The following is a 22,825-nucleotide window of genomic DNA, read 5'->3' as shown; positions in this document are numbered from 1 at the left end:
TTTACCTGCAGAGTAGCTACTACTTCTGACATTGCTTTCTCTATAATCCCCTCTTCCCTTCTCTCTGTGACAGAGCTTGCATTCTTCAAGGAATGAGTCCATCTGCTGTTCACTCTTTGACCCTGGTTGCTTGTTAGCATATACGTTCTATATAACATCAGACTGAAAGCTTTCATCTCCACGTGTCTCTATCCCCTCTTACTTGATGAGTTCAAGTTGTTCTTCAGGGAGGTGGTGAAGGGAAAACAATCCCTAGCTCCTCCTTCTGTTCACCTGATTCTAGTATTCTTCACTACTGGGACTATTACAGTCTGCTTCCAGTAAAACCCAGAGCATGCTGTACATACATCCCATACTGTCCCTGTCTTCAAGCATCTCTGTCCAGAGGTAATGGCATTTCCTAGGATCACATCTGTAAAGCACCCTGGGATACTTCAGGATGAAAGGTGCTCTACTTAAAAAATAGGTAACTACCTCAGAAGCAGCACTGTGAGAAAACAATACATACCAATGCCTTAAAATTACTGCTGGTCTACTAGTCCACACAGGAATTAAAAGTTAATGCAACCAAGCATTGGAGACAGCATCACGATGCAGGACAGAAAAAGGCCTACCAGGCCTGGAAATAGTGTCAACATGCAAGATAAGACGCAGTCAGCAGCACTGCTTCCTGCAAGGTGGAACTCTGGCACTACTGGCTCTTCTGGGGCATGACCTGGCTTTGACAAAGCCACCAAATATTAATCAAAAGTGGAAACCAGGGCCCAACACAGCTGTGACACAAATGGGCTGGTGACTGACAGCACATGCCACCCAAAGCAGTGCCAGTGTGGTCAGCTCACTTGGTTAAGTTGCTACTAAAGAAGAAGTATCAATATAGGAGATCACAAATAATTTAGCAAAATGAGAACTCATCTGCTGCCTAATAAGTTGTGTACAAACATGTGTTTTCCCAATTCAAATGCCAGTGTCGAAATTTCATTCCAAAGGAGAAATTTGTCAAAGAGGTGCACAACTACTCTCCCATACTCGAAGGTGGAAGCACAGAACTGGGCAAATGGTTTCAGAGAAGCTTCTGTCAGCCTGCATTGAATACCTGTTGCCACTATCACTCTAATTATTTGGCAGCTAAATTTTGTTTCTAACACTGTCTGGGACATACCACGAGGAAAATACATGCACACATTGCCACTTTCACAGAAGAGAAGAAAGTAAGGCAACAATGGCCACCCCATACACTTTTTCTTTAGGGAATGGAGTTTGGATGGGAAGGGGAAGATAATTCAACTACCAGAAGGCGATACAGAAATACTACTGAGAAGACATTTTTACATACAATATCTGGTCACCCTATATCCTATATAAATACTGGAAATGCAAACTGTCTGGAAAGAAGAAATAGAATGCTATACCCTGGTATGTGCACTAATTCATTAACTGCTCTGTGGCTCCAATCCAGCAAAACACTTAAGCACATGAATAGTCCCAACAACAAAGGCCTGAAAGCCTGCCCATACATTAAAGTAAAATGCAATGTAGGCACAAGCCTCTCCCTTGCTTTCAGAAAAACCTACAAAACCCAGAGAACAAAATCAATGCTGCCTCCCTTGGGTAGAGCAGGGAAGGAGTGCGGTCACAGCAGCCACATTCAAGGACAGCTTAGGAAAATATATTTACAAAACGCGTATGTATTTGTATATACAAATTTTAAATACACATACATTGGTGGTATTACATATTGTTTTCCACGCACTGTAGGAGTCCAGCAATATGTAAGGGCCATTTAGCTATGAAAAAACTTCCAAACTTTTTACTGGGTTTGCTTTTATGGGAAGACAGTTTGCCATTCTGTGGAAATGAAGTACATTTCTCTGTTTTCTCTGAGTTTTCCTCAGAGAAGGAATCTGAATAAAATGTCAGCCTGAGACACACAGCAATCCTAGCTTACACAAATCAAATGTCAGGGTTCAAGCAAGCGTGATGATAACATTTCGGGGGGGCATAAGGGAGAGAGATGAGTGATTCACAGTCTGGACGGCGACACTGTAGGGTCTAGGTCACGGGAAAAGTGAGAGGTGCTGGGGAAGGATGGGTGTGGAATGGAGATGATAAATATATTGCCATTTGATAAAAGTTACCTGCTATCAAGATTTGCTTGGACGGCGCCATTAAGGCATTAAAGAAACGTTTTCTGGTGACCTCAGGCAACAAAATCCTTTATTATCTGAGCAAGAATATTATTACCAAGAGGACCATTTTAAAGCACAGTTATAATTTCTCCTTTTACTATCTCTAGCATTTACATTAACCAAAATAATCCTCTTGCTTCTCTGTTCAAATGCTACAGCCAGCACCAAACACAGACACACAGTGGGCATGTAGGCAAACACATTTTCCACAAGGCAGCAAGTTCAATCCCACTCCTGTCACAAATGGTTAATTTTTTTCTGGGGCACTCAGCATCAGATTTCATGTGGAGGCACCTGAAATAGCAGTCCTATATTATTAGCCATTTAAGACCAAATGCTATCACCAACACAATGAGTGGAAGGCTAATCTGCAAGATGTACTTTAGAAATGAATGAAATGTTTATAGGACAATAGTGGTGTGAAAGTGGAAGAACCTGCTTCTCTCAGAAGTCTATATGCTTTGCTGGCACATTCAGGGTGAGAAACATCCAGTGTGTACACAAACCAACCTGTTGCTCTCATATCATCGCTCTTTTTCTGTGCATTGAGGCTTATTTGTCATTGCAGAATAGTTTCTTCATCTTAAAAAAAGCAGGCTGTCTTCTGTGCCAAAGTGAGTACGTCAGCACCTGTTTATTGCTCTGCTATGGTGCATACTGACTTCTTACTACAGTAACAATCATTAGTAGCATTTGGGATTAGTAGACTATGTAATTGCCCTGCAAGCATATTCTTCAGTACTGAACTACCTTTAATCTACTTATCACCTATTGGTTTCCTTCTGGCACATTTTCCTCTCTTTCTCAAAGAGACACTTCTGTCCTATAGATTAGTGAAATGGTTTGCTAAGGTCTTCCACAAAAAGTGAAAAGTTTACGATGGTAGTACAGTTATTCACAACTTTCTTTGCCTCCGCAATGGTGTAACCCAAAGAAATAATCATAATTTGCATCACCTTCCAATTCAATCTCTGTTGTTGGCAGTTGTTCACAGTCTTGTGATGCTGGTTCAAATGCTACTGAAACTGCTGGGAGTTTCTGGACTTCTGAACTGGTTTGATCAGACTTGCATCTCATCTCCACTTCAGAGAGAACACTACAGCTGTGACTGGAGCACTCTTTAGCCTCTACAGATTTCATGGTCTAACAAAGCTATATTATTTTGTGCTAGTGACCATGTATACACCTAACTGGTATTCCATTTTTTAAAAAAGAGCAAGGAGCTGAAAGGATAGGATAAATGAAGATGAAGATGCATTGGCAGAGTTGCACATGGAAATAAGCATGACATCTGCTAGCAGCATATCTGGTTTGTAGCCATCCGTGGCTTTAGCGATCCAAGACAAGAAAGGTGAAGAAAATCCTTTGGAAGCTATGAGCTGTTTGCAAGAGGTTAACAAGACTTTGAGACAGCAAATAGAGTGCAGCCACTTTTGCTGTGCAAGGGTGAACTTGGAAAAATAGAACTCTTCTTGATAAACAGCTCTATTTGATTTCTATACTTTGATGAAGAGCATCAGCTAAACACTGAATATGGATTTGGGCAGTATTTGTTGGTGGTCAAGGTAAGCAGAAAAAAATGGCAGTGTTTTTCCTGATATCAGGTCATATTTAAAAGCAAAGAAATCCTGTTTCTGCCTGTAAATAGACTGTGGAAGTCCAAGGAAAGAATAAATATGGAACAGGAGAAATGGGATGTCATTCAGCACAGCCACACTTCTGACCACAATGTTGCTTTTGAGATAGCTCAACTTAGTATAGCTCAGTACAGTATCTCCATGAAATGAGTCATAATAAACATGAGAAAATGAGGCCTTTACAGGTGTTTTTAGAGGAAACAAAGAAACAAAACAACCCCATAAAATATTTAACCAAATGACACATAAATAAACTTTGAGTACTTGGAGATATATTTACATTCTGGGTTTGGGTACTTGAAGGCTAATAGCAAGAAGTGAATTTGATGGACACTCAAAAGTGGCACCATTTACAGTAGGTCTAGAAAGCCTCAGAGCCAGGTTAAAAAACATATGCACAGTCTGGACAACAGGAAAATTCATTTAGCCACCTAATGTCCCTCTTGCATGAAACTATTGAGAACAACATAAAAAACCACAAAGGGGCTTTCCTGCTTTCACCAAGGCTCTACTTTTAAAGGATTTAACTACTGAGAATTAACCACCAATGTTCTTTGATTTTATTGTTTTTCTGGCATTTTACTCTACCATGTGGCTGTTTCATGGACCATTTCTGTGAGCTCCTGACAGGTAATCCTCCAGATTAATTCAGAGTTCATTTGGCCGATAAGTGGCCAGCTTCTCTGAGAGATAGCGCAGGAATGACAGCCCACTATCTCCTTCTGTGAATTCTCGGAAGATTGAACAGCACAAGATATTTTCAACTAATGCCAGCTGAAGACAAATGGTAGCTTAGCCAAATGCTAAAAAGTCATGCAGAGATCTACACAGAAAGCCTTTTCAAAATAAATCTCCAGGTAAACATACTATTCAGGATTCAAGAGACACAGATTAGGCTAGGAAAGTATTGCTCACCAAATCCTGGTTTAAAACAGCTTATTACAGGCTTTTTTTTAATGATATGTTTTTCAGACTCCAATTAGAGCAGAGTAATTAAATTCCCATTAAGGAAGCACTTAGGTCAAATGATAGCTTTTCTTGGGAAGCTTGGAGGGAGTTCTGAAAGCATTTTACCTGGAGAGGTGAGGAGCAAAAACACAGTACTGGAGAAGAGCATGCAGAACCCTTTTTTTGTTTTGTTTGGCCTTTTCCTGGAAAGCTCCCCCAACACTGAAATATTTCACCTGTGAAAGCAAACAGGCAATGCACAAACACTACCGGGAATATGCTCCTTCACCCGGCAAATCAGGCTTCATATTTGAGCTGTTTCTCGTACTAAGTGGCCAGTCTCCCCTCCCAATAAGGGGGCTTCATGGATATTCATGCTATGGTGCAATACAACAGCCGCCTACGGAGGCAGACAAGGCTGCCTAACCACCACTACCATATAGTGCCAAGGACAATATCTCAGTGTCCAAATGTTTCAGAGTTTTGATGTTCTATGCTTTTTTTTATATATATATATATATATATATATATATATAATCATTATTATTCCAGGAAAAGCAGCTACCTAAGAGAACAAAATTTGCTTTAGTGCAAGAATACACTTCTTTCAAAAATAATGTTGACAACATTTGCTTGACCTGTTCAGGTAGTTGTATTCCACCTCACTTTTCAGAACCTACACGTTCCCAGTGTCAATTTGGCTGCCTTCCCAGTACAAAGGCAGAGAGTCATCAGGCATCCTGAATCTCAGTAACAAGTCAAGCTGCCTGGCACCATCAGAAATTGTTCAATTTAGAATACTGAGCCTATAGAGAACAATCAGAACAAAAAGCGTAGGGAGGAAAGGCGGGAGAGGACAGGATCTGCAAAATGCATTGTTATCCACCCGGCTCCCTGTGCTACACCTCGATCTCTAAACATGTACATATAATTCATCAATCACTGATGTTAAAGTGCACCAGGGATGAAAGATGAGAATTAAATAACAGACCAAAAGAATGGGACTCAGGGTATCTGCATTCTGTTCCTAGTAGGAGCATACATGAAAACAGATACTCAGTTTTACAAAACAGATTTCGTGAAATCAGCATAGTATCAATTAAACTGCATGCTCTGTCAAATGATTCCTTCACAGCTTTTCTGGAAAGCTCTTGGGATTTCTACAACCTTCCTGTGTAACTTTAGGCAAATTATTTAACTTTTCTGCCTCCCATATCTGTAACTTACAGCACATGGCATAATAGCTCCTATTTCAGAGTCTGGAGGTAGTTTTTGTAGGCTCCTGTGACATCCTCTAGCGAATTAGTGATTAGAAAAGCAAATAACTAGGTGTTCACTTCTGAAGCAGGCAGAACAAGAAACGCACAGCATAAGAACAATTCACATCGCTGCTTCCCCATCTTGGCATTTGTAGCATTCCAAACAAATGTCAGTTTAAATAACCAATTCTCATTACACTAAATACTGAAATGCCAACACCGATCATGTGAATTTCTGTCAAAAATTAATGTTTGAGTAAGGAGCCTCTTAGTTTTGGCCTGTCTAGTACTTTGCAGTTTGATATGGATTGAAGATAGCAGCTATTATATTATCCTCAGCCCATGTTAACTGTAGGGAGAAAACCTGCCAACTCTGGTAAATCACCAATGCAACACAATGCTTGCAGCACACCGTACTGGATACTACCGGCTTACATTGCGTGTGCAGTGATTTAGTCAGCTATAAACACAGCGAACTTTTAAAGGAGGTGCTCCATATCAAAGAGGGACAAAAGTGCTGTTCATTTGCTCAAAGGTGAATGCTTTATGTCGGAACAAGAGAAGAAAGATTATTTGCAGCTTGTCAGCACTGGTAAGCCAGGCAGAGCCTTTAGAAAGTGCTCAATCATACTACACATCATGCACAAAAAGCAGGTAAACTGATTCACTGCAGAAGCCCAATGCTCTTACCAATGGTGAACATAGTTCAGAGAGTAACTCCAACAGCACACGATGCTTGTCTCCCTGTTATACTTAATGCCTCTGTTTCTGCATTTCTTGACTCCTCGGAGAAGCAAAGGAGTTGAACCCTTGCAAGGGTATTATCCCAATCACTTGCGCATGATTGCAGGTTGGCTTTGCAATCTCAGCACATGACCCATCCTACTGAGAAAAACATTTGTTTTCAAAGACATTGCTGCAGTTTGACTATACTATGACTATACTGTGGTTTATGCAGGAGAGGAGTTAGCTAAATGGAAAGAAAACTGTGAGGGAGAGGATACTGAAAAGCAATGGCATTAGTGAGCCAGGGAATTAAGGAGACAGACAAGAAGTACAGATTTTGCCATGTGCTGTTTGACACCCTTCTTTTCTTCTTCGGTCTATCCTCCTCCACTTCAACTCATTCCCACTTGGCTGGCTGTCTTCTGTCCCTCCTTCTCCTACTTTCTGTTTACCTGACATACCCTTGTCTCACTCCCTTCTTCCTTTGTGCCCCCTCTTAAAAATATCTCATGGTGCTACTACAATGTTTCTGCCATGAAAGCATTCACAGTGACTATGTGTTTTGTGCTGTCCTCTGCCCTATGCTTACCCTGTTTACTTAGGCTGTAAATTTTCCCATTTTATATGAGGTCTCGTGCAATCTGGCCCCATTCTTGACTGGTGCTCAAGTACAAAAGAATCAAGATACCATCAAGAACAGTAACAAACCCAACAATTTTATGACCCAGATACTTCTAAGATATAAAGCTTAACAGAGCATGCAAGTATTCTTAGGCTTGAAAATATACACGGCTATTAAATACAAGCATCTTCCTTCTTATTTCCATTAACTCCTAAATTATTTCAGAATAGCTCAGAGCAACCTCAAACATAATTACATGGAATTGAATAATTAATAGAACCCATTAAATGCATAGTATGCATACCATATACAGGAGGGTAACAGTGTATATGAACAGGTATTTGGCATTCGTATCTTGAATTCCTACTGGTTGATAGCCAAAACCACAGTGCGGTACTGGCCTGTAGAGAGTTCCTGCTGGATCACATCTCTGAGATTTGTCATGAATAGCAGAAAAGAGGAACAGTGCCTGCAACATGGTCTGTGGCTGATCTCTCAGCATAGTGAAAAACATGAGACATACACGGAGAGACCTATAGTGACTATAGTAGGTATGAAAGATGCTGAGCATCTTTACACAATATTCAGAGCAGGCCCTGAATTCATCATTGTATCCCTGATGGCATGAGAGAGACACATCATGACAAATACAACGTATGGTATACTTAAAACAGAGTCCATTTGTTGTGTGCATGTGTGAATGCAAGCTTTTTTCCAGCACACTGTGGCTTAATATTCTTCCCAGATCTTTCTCACCTGATGTTTCAGTCAACTGGATGCTAGAGGCCTTTAGAAACACGTCAGTTCTTTTATTTAGTATAATCCTGCTATATCCAGAGCAGACAGTACGAACAGAACATTGGTTCACTTCCAATGCTATTGAATGATTGAGTGTGAAAGCCCCCTTTGCATATTTTCTCTCTTTAATTTTTTTTTAATGTACTACTTTCCAGTGTGTTTTCCCATTCGTGCGTATAGCTTTCCCATCTTGTCAGCACTGCCAGTCAGTCAGTTGCTGAGCTACAGACTGTTCGCTGCACCTTCTGTCACACAGGTGTGGAGAGATTTTTGATCTAACTTATTAATTCCCTGCTCCCTCTAGCAAGCTGGCTGGCTGTCATGCTGCTGCAGGGTGTTTCAAACAGCTGCTCTTTCCGAGACACACTTCCTTCTATCTCCAGCTTCATTATTTCTTACACACTTCTCTTCCCCCTTTAGTTTCATCCTTTCCATACCAAAAGGCACTGGCAATGGAGCCACGCAGAAACAACTGCCGTACCCTTAAACTATTTCAGATTCTGGCTCATTGAGAAATTTTCTGCAAGTCCTAGTTTATCACTTAGTCAGTCATGTTCAACTGTGCATCTACTTTTACTACTGTTCAAGCATTATATGCAAGTTACACGTGTGACTTCCAGATTAATTACCAGTTGATGTTTTCTAGTGCATCTAGGCTTTAATTTTTTTAATATTCTTTTCTTTTTTATTTTTAAAATATTTATGTCTGTTCTGATCAGTACACTTGACTCTGGGACCTGTTACAGGACAGCTTCTGCACAACACTCTTAGAATTCAATCCCAGATTTTGGCAAAATCTGGCAATCTGTTATTGTTCCTGAGCATTGGGAGTTTTCTCCTTTGAGTTTCAATGAACTCACCACCATTGCATCCTGCTAACCAGTTGGTTTACTAGTGCATTCAATCTCAGCTGAAGCAAAGCAGCAGAAGTTTTTGATTACTCAACAAAATTTGGTTTTCTTTCTGAATTAAACCTAATTCAAAGTCCCAGAAAATTCTAAAGCACGATATTTTTCCTTCAGAATGCAAGTGAGCTATAAAACTAAGGTAGAATATGTAGAGACTTCATCATATTTTGTTGAGTATAAGTATGACAGGGGTCTGAATTGGTCCCTAGGAACTCAACAAGGACCTGCAACCAACTGTACTTGGCTGTATTTAACTCTGCAACTTGGGATATACCGAAACTCTATCTTAATTTCATATCCTATATAATTTCCTCACATCCTGGTTTCTACCTGGACTGCTCTGAGGAACAGGGTTGCAGCTGCTCTAATGGAGTGAATCTATCCTGCAGTTCAGACACAGTCACGAGAGCTTTAGACAATACTGTAATATTTACACCTCAGTTTTCTTACCTATAAAAGGAAGGTTGGAGCCTCAGGTTACAGAAGCATTTAAAATTTCTGTAAGCCAAAAGTGACATGCCTTTGCCTCCAATTCTATGACATCCTAAGCAGTCACCATTTAATCTGACATTTACTGAAGGCCTTAATGTGAAAAGCTAAGGGGAAAAAACAAACAAACAAACAAAAAACTACTGACGATTTTGATAATTAAAACTCTGCTTTCACAGTTTTATTTGGATAGACTTAGTTTTATTTGGATAGTACTTAAAGGGCAGCTACAAAGAGGATAGAAGATCTCTCTCTTCACAAGGAGCCACATGGAGATGACAAAGGGCAATTGGGTACAAGTTGCACTGGGAGAGGTTTTATCTTCACATAAGGAAGAGGTTTTTTACACTGAGAACAATCACTCACTGGAACAACCTCCCCAGGGACATGGTAGAGTCCCTCTTGCTGGCAGTTTTCAAGATGCGACTAGACAGGGCACTCGACAATCTCATGTAGGCTCCCTTTCCCACAAAAGATTGGACCAGATGATCTGTTGAGGTCCCTTCCAACCTGGGCTGTTCTATGATTCTACGAGGCTACTTAGTCTCACATCTAGTCCTAAACTTTCATCTAATATTGTTTTTATGATTATATAACAACTGCTTCCCCTCACAACCAAACTTAAGTCAGATTTCACTTAAACCGGTTTTATACCAGTGTAACTTTACTAGTCCTAATCATGACACATCACTGATACATGAGAGGAGGGAGATCAGGCCTAACAGACATTATTTTTTACTTATACCAGGTGTTTTCACCTGTTGCATTTTCCCTCCAAACAAATTACAAACTCCCTCCACTCCAGACGAATGGAGAAAGCAAATGTGAGGTGCCATTCACACTGGCTGCTGGAGCAAATAAGAATCCCTGAAACTAAAGTACAGCAATTTTCATGGGTTATACACAGTTTTAAAAGGTTGCACACTTCTAACAGGGCACAATGAGATTTAAAATGGTGTATTAAGCCTTTTTTCCTGGATACATTCTGTATCCTGTATTCTGTGAAAGATAATCAACTGAACTATTTATTCAAAATGTATCATGGGAATGTATAAGCAGACAAGTTTCTGTTACGCTTAGGTCATACTGTGTGTGGTTTTAGGAAAAAGTTTCCAAGATTGCAGTATGTTTGTTCAGATAAAACTTATGCTGCCTGAAAGGTTTTCTTATCATTTTATCTAAAAGCACATGAATTGACTTCCTTAAAATTTACTTTACATATATTCCTCTTCTTTACAATCATATTAGGATTCCAATTTAAAAAGATAAATAGGACTGTTCTGCTCCAGTGAATGGGATGCCTGTACTCAGGGTAGCTATGGCAAATTCAAGCTATGGCATATTCAAGTAATGGAGTAATTTAACCAGTTACATCATCATGAAAGAGCTTTCATAGTTGAGATGAGAAACCTTGTACTTCATAAAGTCTGGAACGGAGCTGGCAACACTTAATTATTTAAAGTCACCCTTCTGCATTAATCTAAATATGAATAGATTATTGTGCTTTCTGTAGAAAAAGCACCTCTGTCCTCTAAAGTGCTTTGCAGAAATTCTGAGTCACAATAACCTTCTTGCCCAGAGTCCCACAAGGCATCAGCATCAGAGATGAGAATGAAGTCCAGAATCCCAGCCTGTAACCTTTCCTGAACTGACTGGGGATCCATGCTTCCTCCCACGGAATCCTAACACATTATTCTACTGCAATAAAATTGCACTGAACTAAGAAAACAGGTAAAGGAATAAAAATAAATCATGGAAGTTTGGAATGAAAAAATTGAACAAACGTGGTTTTATAATCCTCAGAACAAGAAGAAACTTGGTAGTTTGATGTCAGCTGACCGAAGGAGTCCTATGCTACTACTGCAAAATTAACAAGGGTTTAAACATATAATCAAGTTTAACAAGTTACTAAGTCAGCACAAGCATGGGAAGACATTTCATAAGCCCACTTAGCCCATGACAAATGCAAAACAACTTGGCTTATCATGTTTCCCTTTCCTCTGGGACTAAACTGTTACACTTTTAGTGCAGAAAGAGACAAGCTGGTTTTGAAACTCTGTAGCACAGTAATTTGCTAAGTTGTGGTAGTTAGACTTTTTGTCAGCCTCCCTAACTCTGCTAAGAACATAAGGCTAATGGGATAAGGGGAAGTGAAAAAGTATTTCCTTGCCAAATACTTTTTTAACAGGCTTGAAAATGATCATGAGAACCGTGTAAAAAGCTTTTCCACTGTTTGACCAGACCATCATCATTTCCAGTCCTATAGCCCGGTACTTCTCCACCTCTTCTTGTCTCCACTTATAATTACCACTCCTAATTGCACCTGCCTTTTTAGTTTACTTGGCACTAGCTGTATAAAAACATTAGCAGTGAATGATTAGCAGATATAAGACCATTACTATAACTATGCTTTAGGTAGACATTCAGGGGATGGAATCTAAAACAACAGAAGTCTTCCTAGCCACAGAACTCCTAAGTATCTGGCCTGTAAGCAAACAACCTTTGTGCTTTAGGAGACTTGACCTCTGGAGGTGGGACAGCAATGGCTTTCTAGAATGCTTCCGCTGAGAATTTTGGTTGGTGAGGCAGTTTGTAGCCAGCGCTCCTGACCACAAGACCTTTTGTAGTTGTAATACAAATGGGACATACCCTACCCTTCATACCGATCACTCTGAACTTCAGCGGAGGTACAGGCATATAGCTAAACTCTATTTTGATGCTTTTTAAGCCCAATTCAGATTTTTAACCAACTTTGCTATCACTAGGACTTTAAGGATGTGCCCAGAGGCTTTGCTAAATAGGGCCTTTTGGCTTATCATCAAATTAAGGGAAAACATGCTATAACCCACTCACCTGACTCAGTCACAGCTGTACTGTATGATACTAATCTCCACATTTATTAAACACATGCTCCGTCTGGAGCTGGAGATGATACACTAACAGCTGGTTTATTCTGGTTTCTTTTTAAGTCATGAGGAAACAAACACAAACGTGCCTCTTCTATGCAGTTGCAATGAAGATGTACTAAGATAAACAACTGTTAAGTTCTCCATATCTTTTACAATCTGTTCTCCCTCCCATTCTCTCTCCCCATCGTTGCCAGCATTTCTGTGAGTAAGCTAGTACTGAAATCTGACTCAGCAAAGAGAAATTAAGTTTTATGCAAAAATAAATGAGGCAAGTTGTACTGGGCATAGTATCCTCCCAAAAGATACTGAGACTAAACATAAGAAATAAGTAGGCCTGTAATGAAGACAGTGAAATGAAGCAAATACTGGGAAATGAGGGGTTGCCCTGACTTTAATGTCAGCTTGGCCTCCCATTGGTATAAAATTCATATTTCTCGTAGATCATTAATCCTTTTTGTCCACAGGAAATAATAAGAACACTTCTAGATGGCAAGCAAACATGTCATCTGGGACACAAGGATGATATTAAAAGCCCCTACCATGAAATGCAGTGTGGCTTTTAACCACAGCTTGTGGGTAGGAGCACAGTGGTACAATACACCCCTGAAACACTGGGACAGGCACAGCACATCTCTGGAAGCCAAGGAGATTCACACAGCAGCCAACAATTTTAAGGACAGTACCTCATATCAGAAGACACCTTTCCCTTGGCTGGTTAGTGCAAAAAGGGACAACATATTCCTTCCTCTGCTCAACCCCCAAGAGTATATCCAATGCCCTTTTTCAACTCTGAAACCAGCACATCACTTAATAGTGCTGATGAGCTCAAAGCCCGTGATCAGCACCAGCCTTGCTGATGGCCGAGGCAAGTGAGCTGGGCCTGCAGACAGGGCATTGCTTAGGCTTGGTACTGCTCCCTCCATTCCAAATCATTCCAAATCATCCCAACTCCAAGTACATCCTAAGCACCTTGCAATGCTTATCCCCTTTTCCCAAGGCATTCGAAAACAGGAGGGAAAAGGTAGCAGTGAACTGCATGGACAACCTTGTGGTTGATTGTTTTAGACTGGCTCAGTCCTTGAAGAGACTTTAGGTAACGTCAAGGACACCGAGATTGTGTGACTGCACATGCATTTTTCAGAGACAGAAAAGTAATCCCACTGCAATTAATGGATCTTATTATGCTCAACGTCAACAAGCTTGCTAAAGGGCTTTGGCAAGTCAGCGCCTTTGTGTTTGGATTGCAATGCTGGCTGTGTGGTGCGCCTTTGTCCACTTTAGCCTTGTTTACCAACAGAGGTATAGACACAATCTAGCTCTGGGCACCATTCTGGCTAAATATGTTGATGCGTATTTTTGTGTTCCGGCAGTTTCCGTAGCAGCGCTTACAAGTGAGACAGATGAAAGTGAGTAAACACAGATATTAAAAAAGCCATTTACTTTCTCACCATGCATGTTTACTATTTGCAGCTCGGTCACCTCTGACAAGTGAAAGAGATCATTTAATCTCATTTCCTTCCTCCAGCATACCCATCCAATGTATTTCTGGGGGGGATCATAGCACTACAGTGTAATGTTTGCTATTATTATAAATTGGTACTTTATTTTTGAAAAGCTACAAACCCTTTGTTCATAAAACACTTTGTAATCACCATTGATCTATTTGGTACGTTGTTTATTTTTTTCAGATCTAAAATAATTTGAAAATGTTGCTTCAGATTAAACATCCATGTCCTATATTGACATTTTCTTTGTAAACAAGTTAACACTAATATATTACTCCCATGCATATTTATTAAGTGCATACAGCAGTCAACCTTCAAATCCACTCCCCCAGTCCTTCCGGCAAACTAGGAATCCTCTTTGCCATAAAAACTTACCCTTTTCCCCTCAATAAATCTATTCCTTAGAAGAAACTTTTGCCTTTGGAGTCTCATTTTTCATTTATTTCATTAGTTTCCATCTCAGATAACTAAATTCTGTTTTATTACAGCTGGGAATTTTTATAATGTGCAAATTGAAATAATGATTGTATCACAGTACTCTGCAAGTGGTTTTCATTAAGCCTCCAGCTACTATTCCTTGCTCTGCTGGATATCTTTGTGTCAGGGTTACTTTACGCTGGACAGAAATTTGAACAATTTATGTTGAAAAGAATGACTAAAAACTATTAGATAACAACCTTTAAAATGCCCTGGTTGATAGAGCTTAATTGTATGTTCTTGTCATAATCAAAATACCTCAATCACTTGAACCCTAGTAGTCATGCTAATAAGTGGACCTGTGAATATATTCCAGAGATTCACACTTCTGAAAACCAAAATTACTACTTGTCTTTACAACTCTGTGTAAGCAGACACTTAGTGCCAGAAATACATTTACATTTCTGAGATGCTACGCTACAACGTTCTGCTTTGTCAACAGAGTGGCTAAATTCATACTCGGTGTTCAAGTAGGATTTTCTGGTTAATTTTAGTGACTTAAAATAGTTCAGAACCATTTGTGTGACTTGTTGAAATTTACAGCGTGCTTACATTGTTCATCACCAGACTCATCTTGCTACTTTGTCATTCTGTATTGCCTGTTGGTAAATGAGTTTGCTAACATATATTCCCATTGCTGCCAGGGTCACCAGAAGTCTGAATGAACACATAAAGAGTCCACTTAATTGCAAAGATTTATAGCTATGCTGTTTTCTTTTCTCCCTTTCCACTCAAACTTGTCTTCCATGTCTGACATGTATAGAAAAGGGAGAGCTGCTTATTCTAGTCAAAATCAGCAGCAGACAAGGATCACAGTTTTGGAAGGATTCCTTATTTCTACTGCTAGTGCATAGGCAACAGAGAAGCAGTTTTCTAATCCACCCTAGACAGGGTAGTGAACCAAAGAAAAATGCTGTGTCAATATAATATCAGCCATCATCAGTCTGCAATGAAGCAATGAGTTACATGACTAGCAAAAAAACCATAACCTGTATAAATTCCAGAAGCAACAAGCTGTTCATTTTGATTTAAGATACCATGCTCTCCAAGGTGGAAGACAGGTGACCTATTATACAAGAAACAGATGAGAAATTTTTAAGTCTTGGAAACTCACAAGCAGAAAATTGCCATTTGAAAATCTGCCTCTGCCTGCCCAAAAAGCCTGCTGTTTGAACCAAGTATAATTTCTATGTCAAACTAAAGCCTTTTCCCCTGTCTTATTTAAGGCTCTGCTACAAGTTTGGGTAGCAGAGAAATCAATCCATTCCAACCAACCAGTGAAATGATTTTGGGAGCTCTGTGGATAAAAAAAATCCTCCCAAACAGTTTCTGCATTTCTGACTGAACACAATTATTCAAGCGCACAATTTACACACTGAAAACTTACCAATGGAGCGATGAATGCAGGTATGCTGGTTATCACTCAGAAAAAAGCCCTCTTTGCATTGACATTCATAGCTGCCCATAGTATTTACACAAATCTGCTGGCACCCTCCATTGTTATCCTGACACTCATCAACATCTAGAAGAGAGAAGGAAAAAGAAATGCAAGATGATGTACAGATTAACAATATACATCTAGAAGAGCAAGGAATCCACAAAAAGGCACACTGTAAATTAAGCTAATGAAAACTACCCAAACCCCATCAGAGTTAATCCAAATTAATCCATCTTTTTCCTGCATCCTAGGTTTAAAGTTAACATAAAAAAACAGTGGGGAGGGAAGTCCAGCTAAGTCTCCATGCATTCTGAGCTGCAAATTGATTTCCAATGCACAATGAATGTTAACGTCCTAAAAAGGCTGTGACCCCATCTGCCAAGTGTGGTGTTGCACTCTGTCATTCCCACTCCACTTGGAAAGACATACTTCAGGCCTACAGTAATTTCTAGCAGGGGTAGCAGGCAAACACAAAGGGCATTACTGGGTGAAAAGAGTCTTTATAGAGTTCTGGTCTTGAACAGAACAGCATGTTTCAATTACTGGAGTCATAACCCCCTACTTTGTCAGTTTGTTTAATGTTGTTTAATGAAAAGAAGGCTTCTTAAATCTAAATGTTCCATGTCTGTATTGTCATTTTAATAGGCAAATATATAAAACCACAAAGGCAGCATTAGCTACTGGCTGTTTTGAGGGTCCCTGCCTACCCCCCATCACTTCTATTTGGCATAAAAGTTTTTATGCTGTTGTGTTAGGAGAGATGTATGTTTCAGCATCGGGAAACCACTGCCACTAAAAGATATCTGATCCACATTCAACCTTGCAACTCTCCCGTTTTGCTCATAAGAGGTATATCATATCCATTTTCTGTTTTTTCTTTGGATAAAAGCAACTCACCACCTGAAAAATCCATGTTTTCCTTTTTATGGAGACTCTGCAACCAGTTATTTCACAGTATGTGCCAACATGTCAGCAAATGAGTTGGTGTGTGTTTTGCTTTCATTTTATTTTTGGAGGGGAGAAAAAACACAACAAAGCTAAATGATCCACAACATTCAAAACCTTAGAAGAGCTGGCACAGCTCCTGCAGAAATTAATTCCTCCAGGACTGGCCACAATACACTAAGGTAAAAGCAAGCTGCTTTTGCCAGTACTCTTGCAGCAAGGCCAGGAAGCTCTGAAATGCTGCAGAAACTCAGCCAGTAACTAATGCAGGAACACCAGCTAGTTCAGCAGCTTGCTTGGCTGAGCTTGCTATCACTATTTGTGCTGGTGTGCTGCCTGTGCTTCATGTGACAGAAACTGTAGCTCTTCCTCACAGAGTAAAAAAACTCTACGGTAATTACAGCAGTACCCAGGGAAACCAGACAGTCTCCTCCTGTCTTGAACTACAATGCAAGTGTGTAGACAGTCCTTCTCCATTTTTTATTTACCAGGAAGTGTGAAGCACTATTGCCTCAAATTTTCTGCATCAAAATCCTCCCTGCCCTCAGTTCTTGCTCTTTTCCAGATTCGAACCTTTTCATAACCCCATCCAAGCAATTTGGGAACACACAGGAAAAGGAGAAGTAAAGATTTTCCTTGCCTATTGCAGAATAAGATGGAAAGATTCAAGTAAGCCAAATTTGTGAGACCTTCCTCTGTGAGCCAGCAGGCCTCACTGTCCTATTAGTGCCAACTGAAACGTGTTCCTTCAAAACAGCATGCTGGAATCTAGATCCTGCTCACTGGAAGATTAGTTGACTGCTTACTGAAGGAAAAAGTCTCAGTTGGTACATGTGCAAATCCCAAAATTTTGCTACAAAGTACATGGCCTTCCCAGAGCTCTGTTTATAGTATCACAAAGCAACTTGAACAATTGCCTTCCAGCTCTGATGAATAATCTGAAACAAATGCAATGATTAATAAACATTTGATAGCAAATGCTGGTGATTTGCCACTTCCATAAAGAGACAGCTCAATTTACCATCAATCCCCAAATCAATATGCTGGAATAAAAGTTATTACAACTTAAACTCTTTAAAAAGTTTTACCATGAGGAATTTCTTCCAATTGTTTTCAATTACTTGCCTCAAAATTACTTTAATATGCATTTATGAAGAGAAGGAGTTGAAGAAAGGGAGCAGCTGGGATCTAGGACTACTATATCACTATCTCCATACTACATGCCTTCCAATAAAACTTGGCCTCGTCTTGTAGGATTAACATTTTCTCTTCTCAGGCCTCAACCCTACTTGGGTCAGGCTTTTTGGAGCACTTTGTATTCCTGCAGTCTTAAAAGGCAGTATTGCTTATTATCCACCACACCAAGCAGTCTATTGGACATGGCTGCCTGGAAAATATTTACTGAATTATTTACTTGACAAACTTTCTTTCCAATAAAGTTACTCTATGGTCAGCCTATTACTAACCCAGTTTAGAGAATGGGGTAAAAAGTCTTCTCAAGTTAGGAGAGAGAACTCCATCAACTCCAATGAGCTCAAGCTTCAGTAGATCTGGCAGAAGAATTCCTTCACGTATCTGAACTTTTTCAAAGCTCACAAATGAAATAGCTGCCAAAAGGGCTTTTTCTTTCTTTCATTGTTTGTGCAACTCTCATTCAATGCAGCTCAAGTTACCCAGCTGAACATGTAAACATCAGTAATGCAGCATATGTGAGACTGCATTTTGGACTAGATTTTCTAGAGATTAAGTTCCACATAAACACCAAAATAAGTAGCCAGGTTTTCAATAAAGCTCTTCTGGCTCCAGTTTTGGAGCCTCCACATGTCTAACTGGGCTGTTGACCATTTTGAAAAACTGAGGGTGGATCCTCAGGAGCTTTAAATGTTGCCACTCTGTGTGAGAGTTTACACCTGCTGGAGACCTGCACCCCAGGGCCTAACGCTAGACATAGGAAAAAGGTCACTTGTGATGTAAAATCCCTTCATGCAAACACCTCCTCTAAGGCCCAGCTAACCCCATTCTAAAAACTTTTAAATTTATTGAGCACAAATACAAAGCTCACTTGCTTTATTACTCTACTCTTTATAAAAAGGAATATTTTTTTTTTAGAGCAGACACATATGTCTTCTTGGGCAACCTTTGCACAAAATCAGCCACCACCAGTCACCTTATCCAGGACCAGGGTTGTCTCCCTGAGGATGGCAGCCCCAAGACAGCAGGTGCAGGTCTCCTTTCCCTTAAACTGTTTTATGGAAACTCAAATCCATTTCCTAGGCTCCTTGCCTGGCAAAAGTTCTTTCATCCAGCTTGGCCTCACCACCTGACAGTGTGATAATTCTTAGAGTACATTATCCACTGCTTACAGGAGAGCTGAGCCTCAAAATCCTACCCATGATCCCAGGGTGGAAGCTGGAGCAAGGTTTCAGCAAACCTACACAATCCAAACTCACAAAAGGATGGAAAAATGTTCTCGCCTGAGCTGAGCTCAGATGGTTATCCCACATGGCTGCTCCAACCCTCACCCTCAAAAAGAGGAGGAAAAACTAGGAGAAAGTGAATATATGTCCTTAAGCCATTCTCTGTAACACTCATCACAAAGAACTGTCCTGTGATTACATCTACCAAAGACAATCCCTGATGGAAGCACCTAGAAATAACTCCGTTTCCACAGCCCTTAACTACTCCTTACCAGTACAAACAGCTAAGATGACAATCAGTGCAAGAGCTAGAATTGCTTATACAGAGTTTAGACCAGAGTGACAAACCTATGTTTCCAGGGTGATGAGGGTCTAGACTTCAAATTGGCCAGTCATCATCAAGGACAACAAGAAATAAGGGAAGAGCCAGCTCAGGGAGAGGCTGGGAAAGGAGAAGTATCTTTCAAAAGAGAAGGAGCGATAATGGATGCATATATACATACATATATAGATATATCTATAGATCAGAAGCATTATGCAAATTAATGCATATCTGAATATGCATAAGACCTCTAGCTTTTTGGCCCACTGCCTTCACATAATCAAACCTGTGTTCTGTATCTTGGTAAGATGAGAACCTCTAGAGAGCGGTAGTGTGGAACAGTATCAAAGGGTAGGAAACATTAAAGTTGATAAAGATGGACGTTTTATTTATTAAATAAACAAATGCTTTCAGTTTCTCATTTAATTTATCTGATGAACTTTTCAAACTAGCTCCACTGGTATTTCACCCTGATCTGGCTCAGAGCTTGCCGCAGTATTTGGCCTAACGAAGCTATTCTGATTGAGTGCCCTGTTTGGATACCACCAAGGCAGAAAGGTTTGCTAAGAGTACCTGAAACCAAAACCACAAGCAGGAAGACACAAAAGTAGAAACACTACACAGAGTCAATGTCAAGAACAGTATGTCCACTGTCCACTTCCTCCCATGATCTTCTCTTCCTTCTGACATTTTTCTTTCATGTTAGCATTTTCATAAGCACTTAAGCCCCTCGGAAATCTGAGTCTCATCTTCAAAGTCTCCAAAGCGGTTGGGAGTCACAGTACAATTCACTTACTATAGCATTAAGGTTCTTTGAAGACTTCTAAAACCAGGACTTTGATTCATGATCCAGAAAGCTGATCCTGCTAGTTTTTCTCTAAGCTACTCCTTGAAACTTTTCAAAGATTTCTCTAAGATGTCTATTTTACCAGTGCAGAACATCGTGATAGAGAGATGAACTTCTGATAGCAATACTGTAGACCTTTCTCAAATGTTAGCAACAAACCACCCCTGAGGTATCTTGTATTTGTAAGAGAAATGATTAGCAACTGCAAACTCAGAAAATGCACGTGCCTGATTCTGGAATTTTAAAATCATTATATTCTGAATATTTCTAGTCAGAAAGCAGGCTGAAAGTCCTATTAAAAAAATCACATTCCTGGATTTACTATAGTCATAGTTATTCTTATACCAAAAGAACATCTAGCCCAGCATCCTCTCTTTGCCACTGCCCTGCAGTTGGTACTTAGGAGAAGACTGTAGAGATGGGACAGAACCACTGCTGGCATGCTCTCCCAGCTTTCAGCAATCACATACCTATTGACCTTCCTAAATCACTTGCTAGACCATTGTCCTGCTGGATCTTTCCTGTATGAATTTGTCTAATCTCTTCTGAACCCAACATGATGGGGCAATTACTTCTGCAATTTAATTAAGAGGTTACATAAAAAAGATATACTTTTGTTTAAGTTTTGTTTATTTCAAATGTGCTGCTTTATAGTCTGAATGAATGCCCCCTAATCCCATGATTGTGAACAACAGTAAATACTCATTCCCTACTTGCCTTTTCTGCATCTTTCTTGATCTTACAGATCCCCCTCAGCCTCATACTACCTACCTCATCTATTTTGAGCCCTGAAGCACAGCAATACACAAATATGATCATTACAGAGAGAATAAAAATTACTTCAGTGTATCACCTTTAAAACAAAAAGTGCTCATTTCTAGAAGTTAACCTTAATGACAGTAACATTTGGCACATGTTCCTTTCACTTCTCTATTCCATTCCCTCCAAGTACCATGATACTCTATTGGAGCGGGTGTCTTGGAAGATCTGATTTCAAGATAGCTGTGGAAGCCCAAGGAGTAAATTTGGTATGTAGGAGTGAAGCAAGTGGTATCAGATTAGAGGTTGTAGGCAGCTGTTCCCGCTGGAAGGGTTATACAAGTAGTGACATGCTGTCAAGGTAGGGAGGGTGATACATTGCATCAGCTGAGGGGGCCATGGAAACAGGAATCATTGCTAATTGAAATAACTGCTAAATCATCTTTCTTAGACCAACTTTATATGAGCATGCAAAGGGAAATATTAGAAGAAAGACACACCACTACCTATGTAAACAGCATTCATATCTCCAGGAGGTCTTAAGTCAGACTTCACCAAGAACTTAAAAGCAGGGCCCAAATTTTCCACTATTTGCACAGAAGGCTAGAATTCTGCTTTTTGTCCCCTTCTTTCAGAAATTGAAAAATCTGGTGAAGAAAAGGAAAAAGACACCACACCCTTGAATCCAGTACTTCAGTCGCTACCACAGTTGCAGAAATCTTCACTAGAGCCCTTGCTGAGAAAAGATGCACTTGCAAAAAACCAGATCCTACAGTAATTAATTTTTACTGGAGTAGACATTAAAAAAAAAACAAACAGAAAGTGTGAAAAATTACCTTTCCCTGAAAAATAAAGCACATTTTACAGAAGAGAAACATGAAGTACTAATCACAAGGTTGCTCTCGGGTGATGAATACTAAAATCATTCTAAAATGATCAATTAATTGATCCCTAGAACCACTCTTTTCTTACATACAAGGATACAGCACCCAAAATGATACCCATGATCTGTCCTGCGGAATCCTGTCTCTTAATGGGCTACAATCACCTATCACCTCAACAAGCACTGACTAGGCTTCTGTTTGTCTGCACAGTTATAAATGTGCACAGCCAAAAGGAATGCTTAAAATCTTTTTTCTGTAGCTATTTTGTGACACACAGTAGAATTCCTTAAATTTCACACTACACAAACACAGTGTAAATGCAGCTGCAACAGATTTCTTTGCTATGTATAGCACAGGAAATATTCACTTAATGCATGAGCTTAACTCTGCTTCATGGGATGCCTAACCATTTGTGGAGCTGAAGTAAACAGCCTCATGGACATTGCGTGAATGTTGCATCAAGTTCAAGTCTCTTGACGTCACTTGTTTATTCCTTTCTTAAACAACTGGGCACCACTGTCTGTCCTTTTAAGACACCAAAACCCTTTTCACAGCTTTTAGCATTTCCAAATTAAACATCCAAGCCGCTTAATGTGACATCTTAGTTGTAGCTTCTATCTTCTCACTTGGTAATCATGAGGTTTTTTGACAGACACATACACATGGTAACCTCCTGACAACAGTGCCTAAACACAACAAAGTTGCCAATCAATTATTTGTTAATTAGTTATCCATTCTTCTGATAC

At 39.8% G+C, this 22,825-nt stretch overlaps 1 protein-coding gene across 1 annotated transcript in view; it reads right to left on the bottom strand.

Annotated features, from left to right (window-relative positions):
- The window catches only part of SCUBE1 (signal peptide, CUB domain and EGF like domain containing 1), a 210,821-nt gene that overhangs the window by 140,095 nt on the left and 47,901 nt on the right, over positions 1-22,825 (bottom strand). Inside the window, exon 4 of the mRNA XM_075051294.1 lies at positions 15,855-15,989. Within this exon, the coding sequence (XP_074907395.1) occupies positions 15,855-15,989 (135 nt within the window). The remainder of the gene's footprint in view (positions 1-15,854; positions 15,990-22,825) is intronic.

Source organism: Buteo buteo, chromosome 19 (genome assembly GCF_964188355.1).
Source record: "Buteo buteo chromosome 19, bButBut1.hap1.1, whole genome shotgun sequence".
Lineage (NCBI taxonomy): Eukaryota > Metazoa > Chordata > Aves > Accipitriformes > Accipitridae > Buteo > Buteo buteo.
Note: the sequence above shows the minus strand (reverse complement) of the source record. Positions and strands in the feature narration are given on the sequence as shown.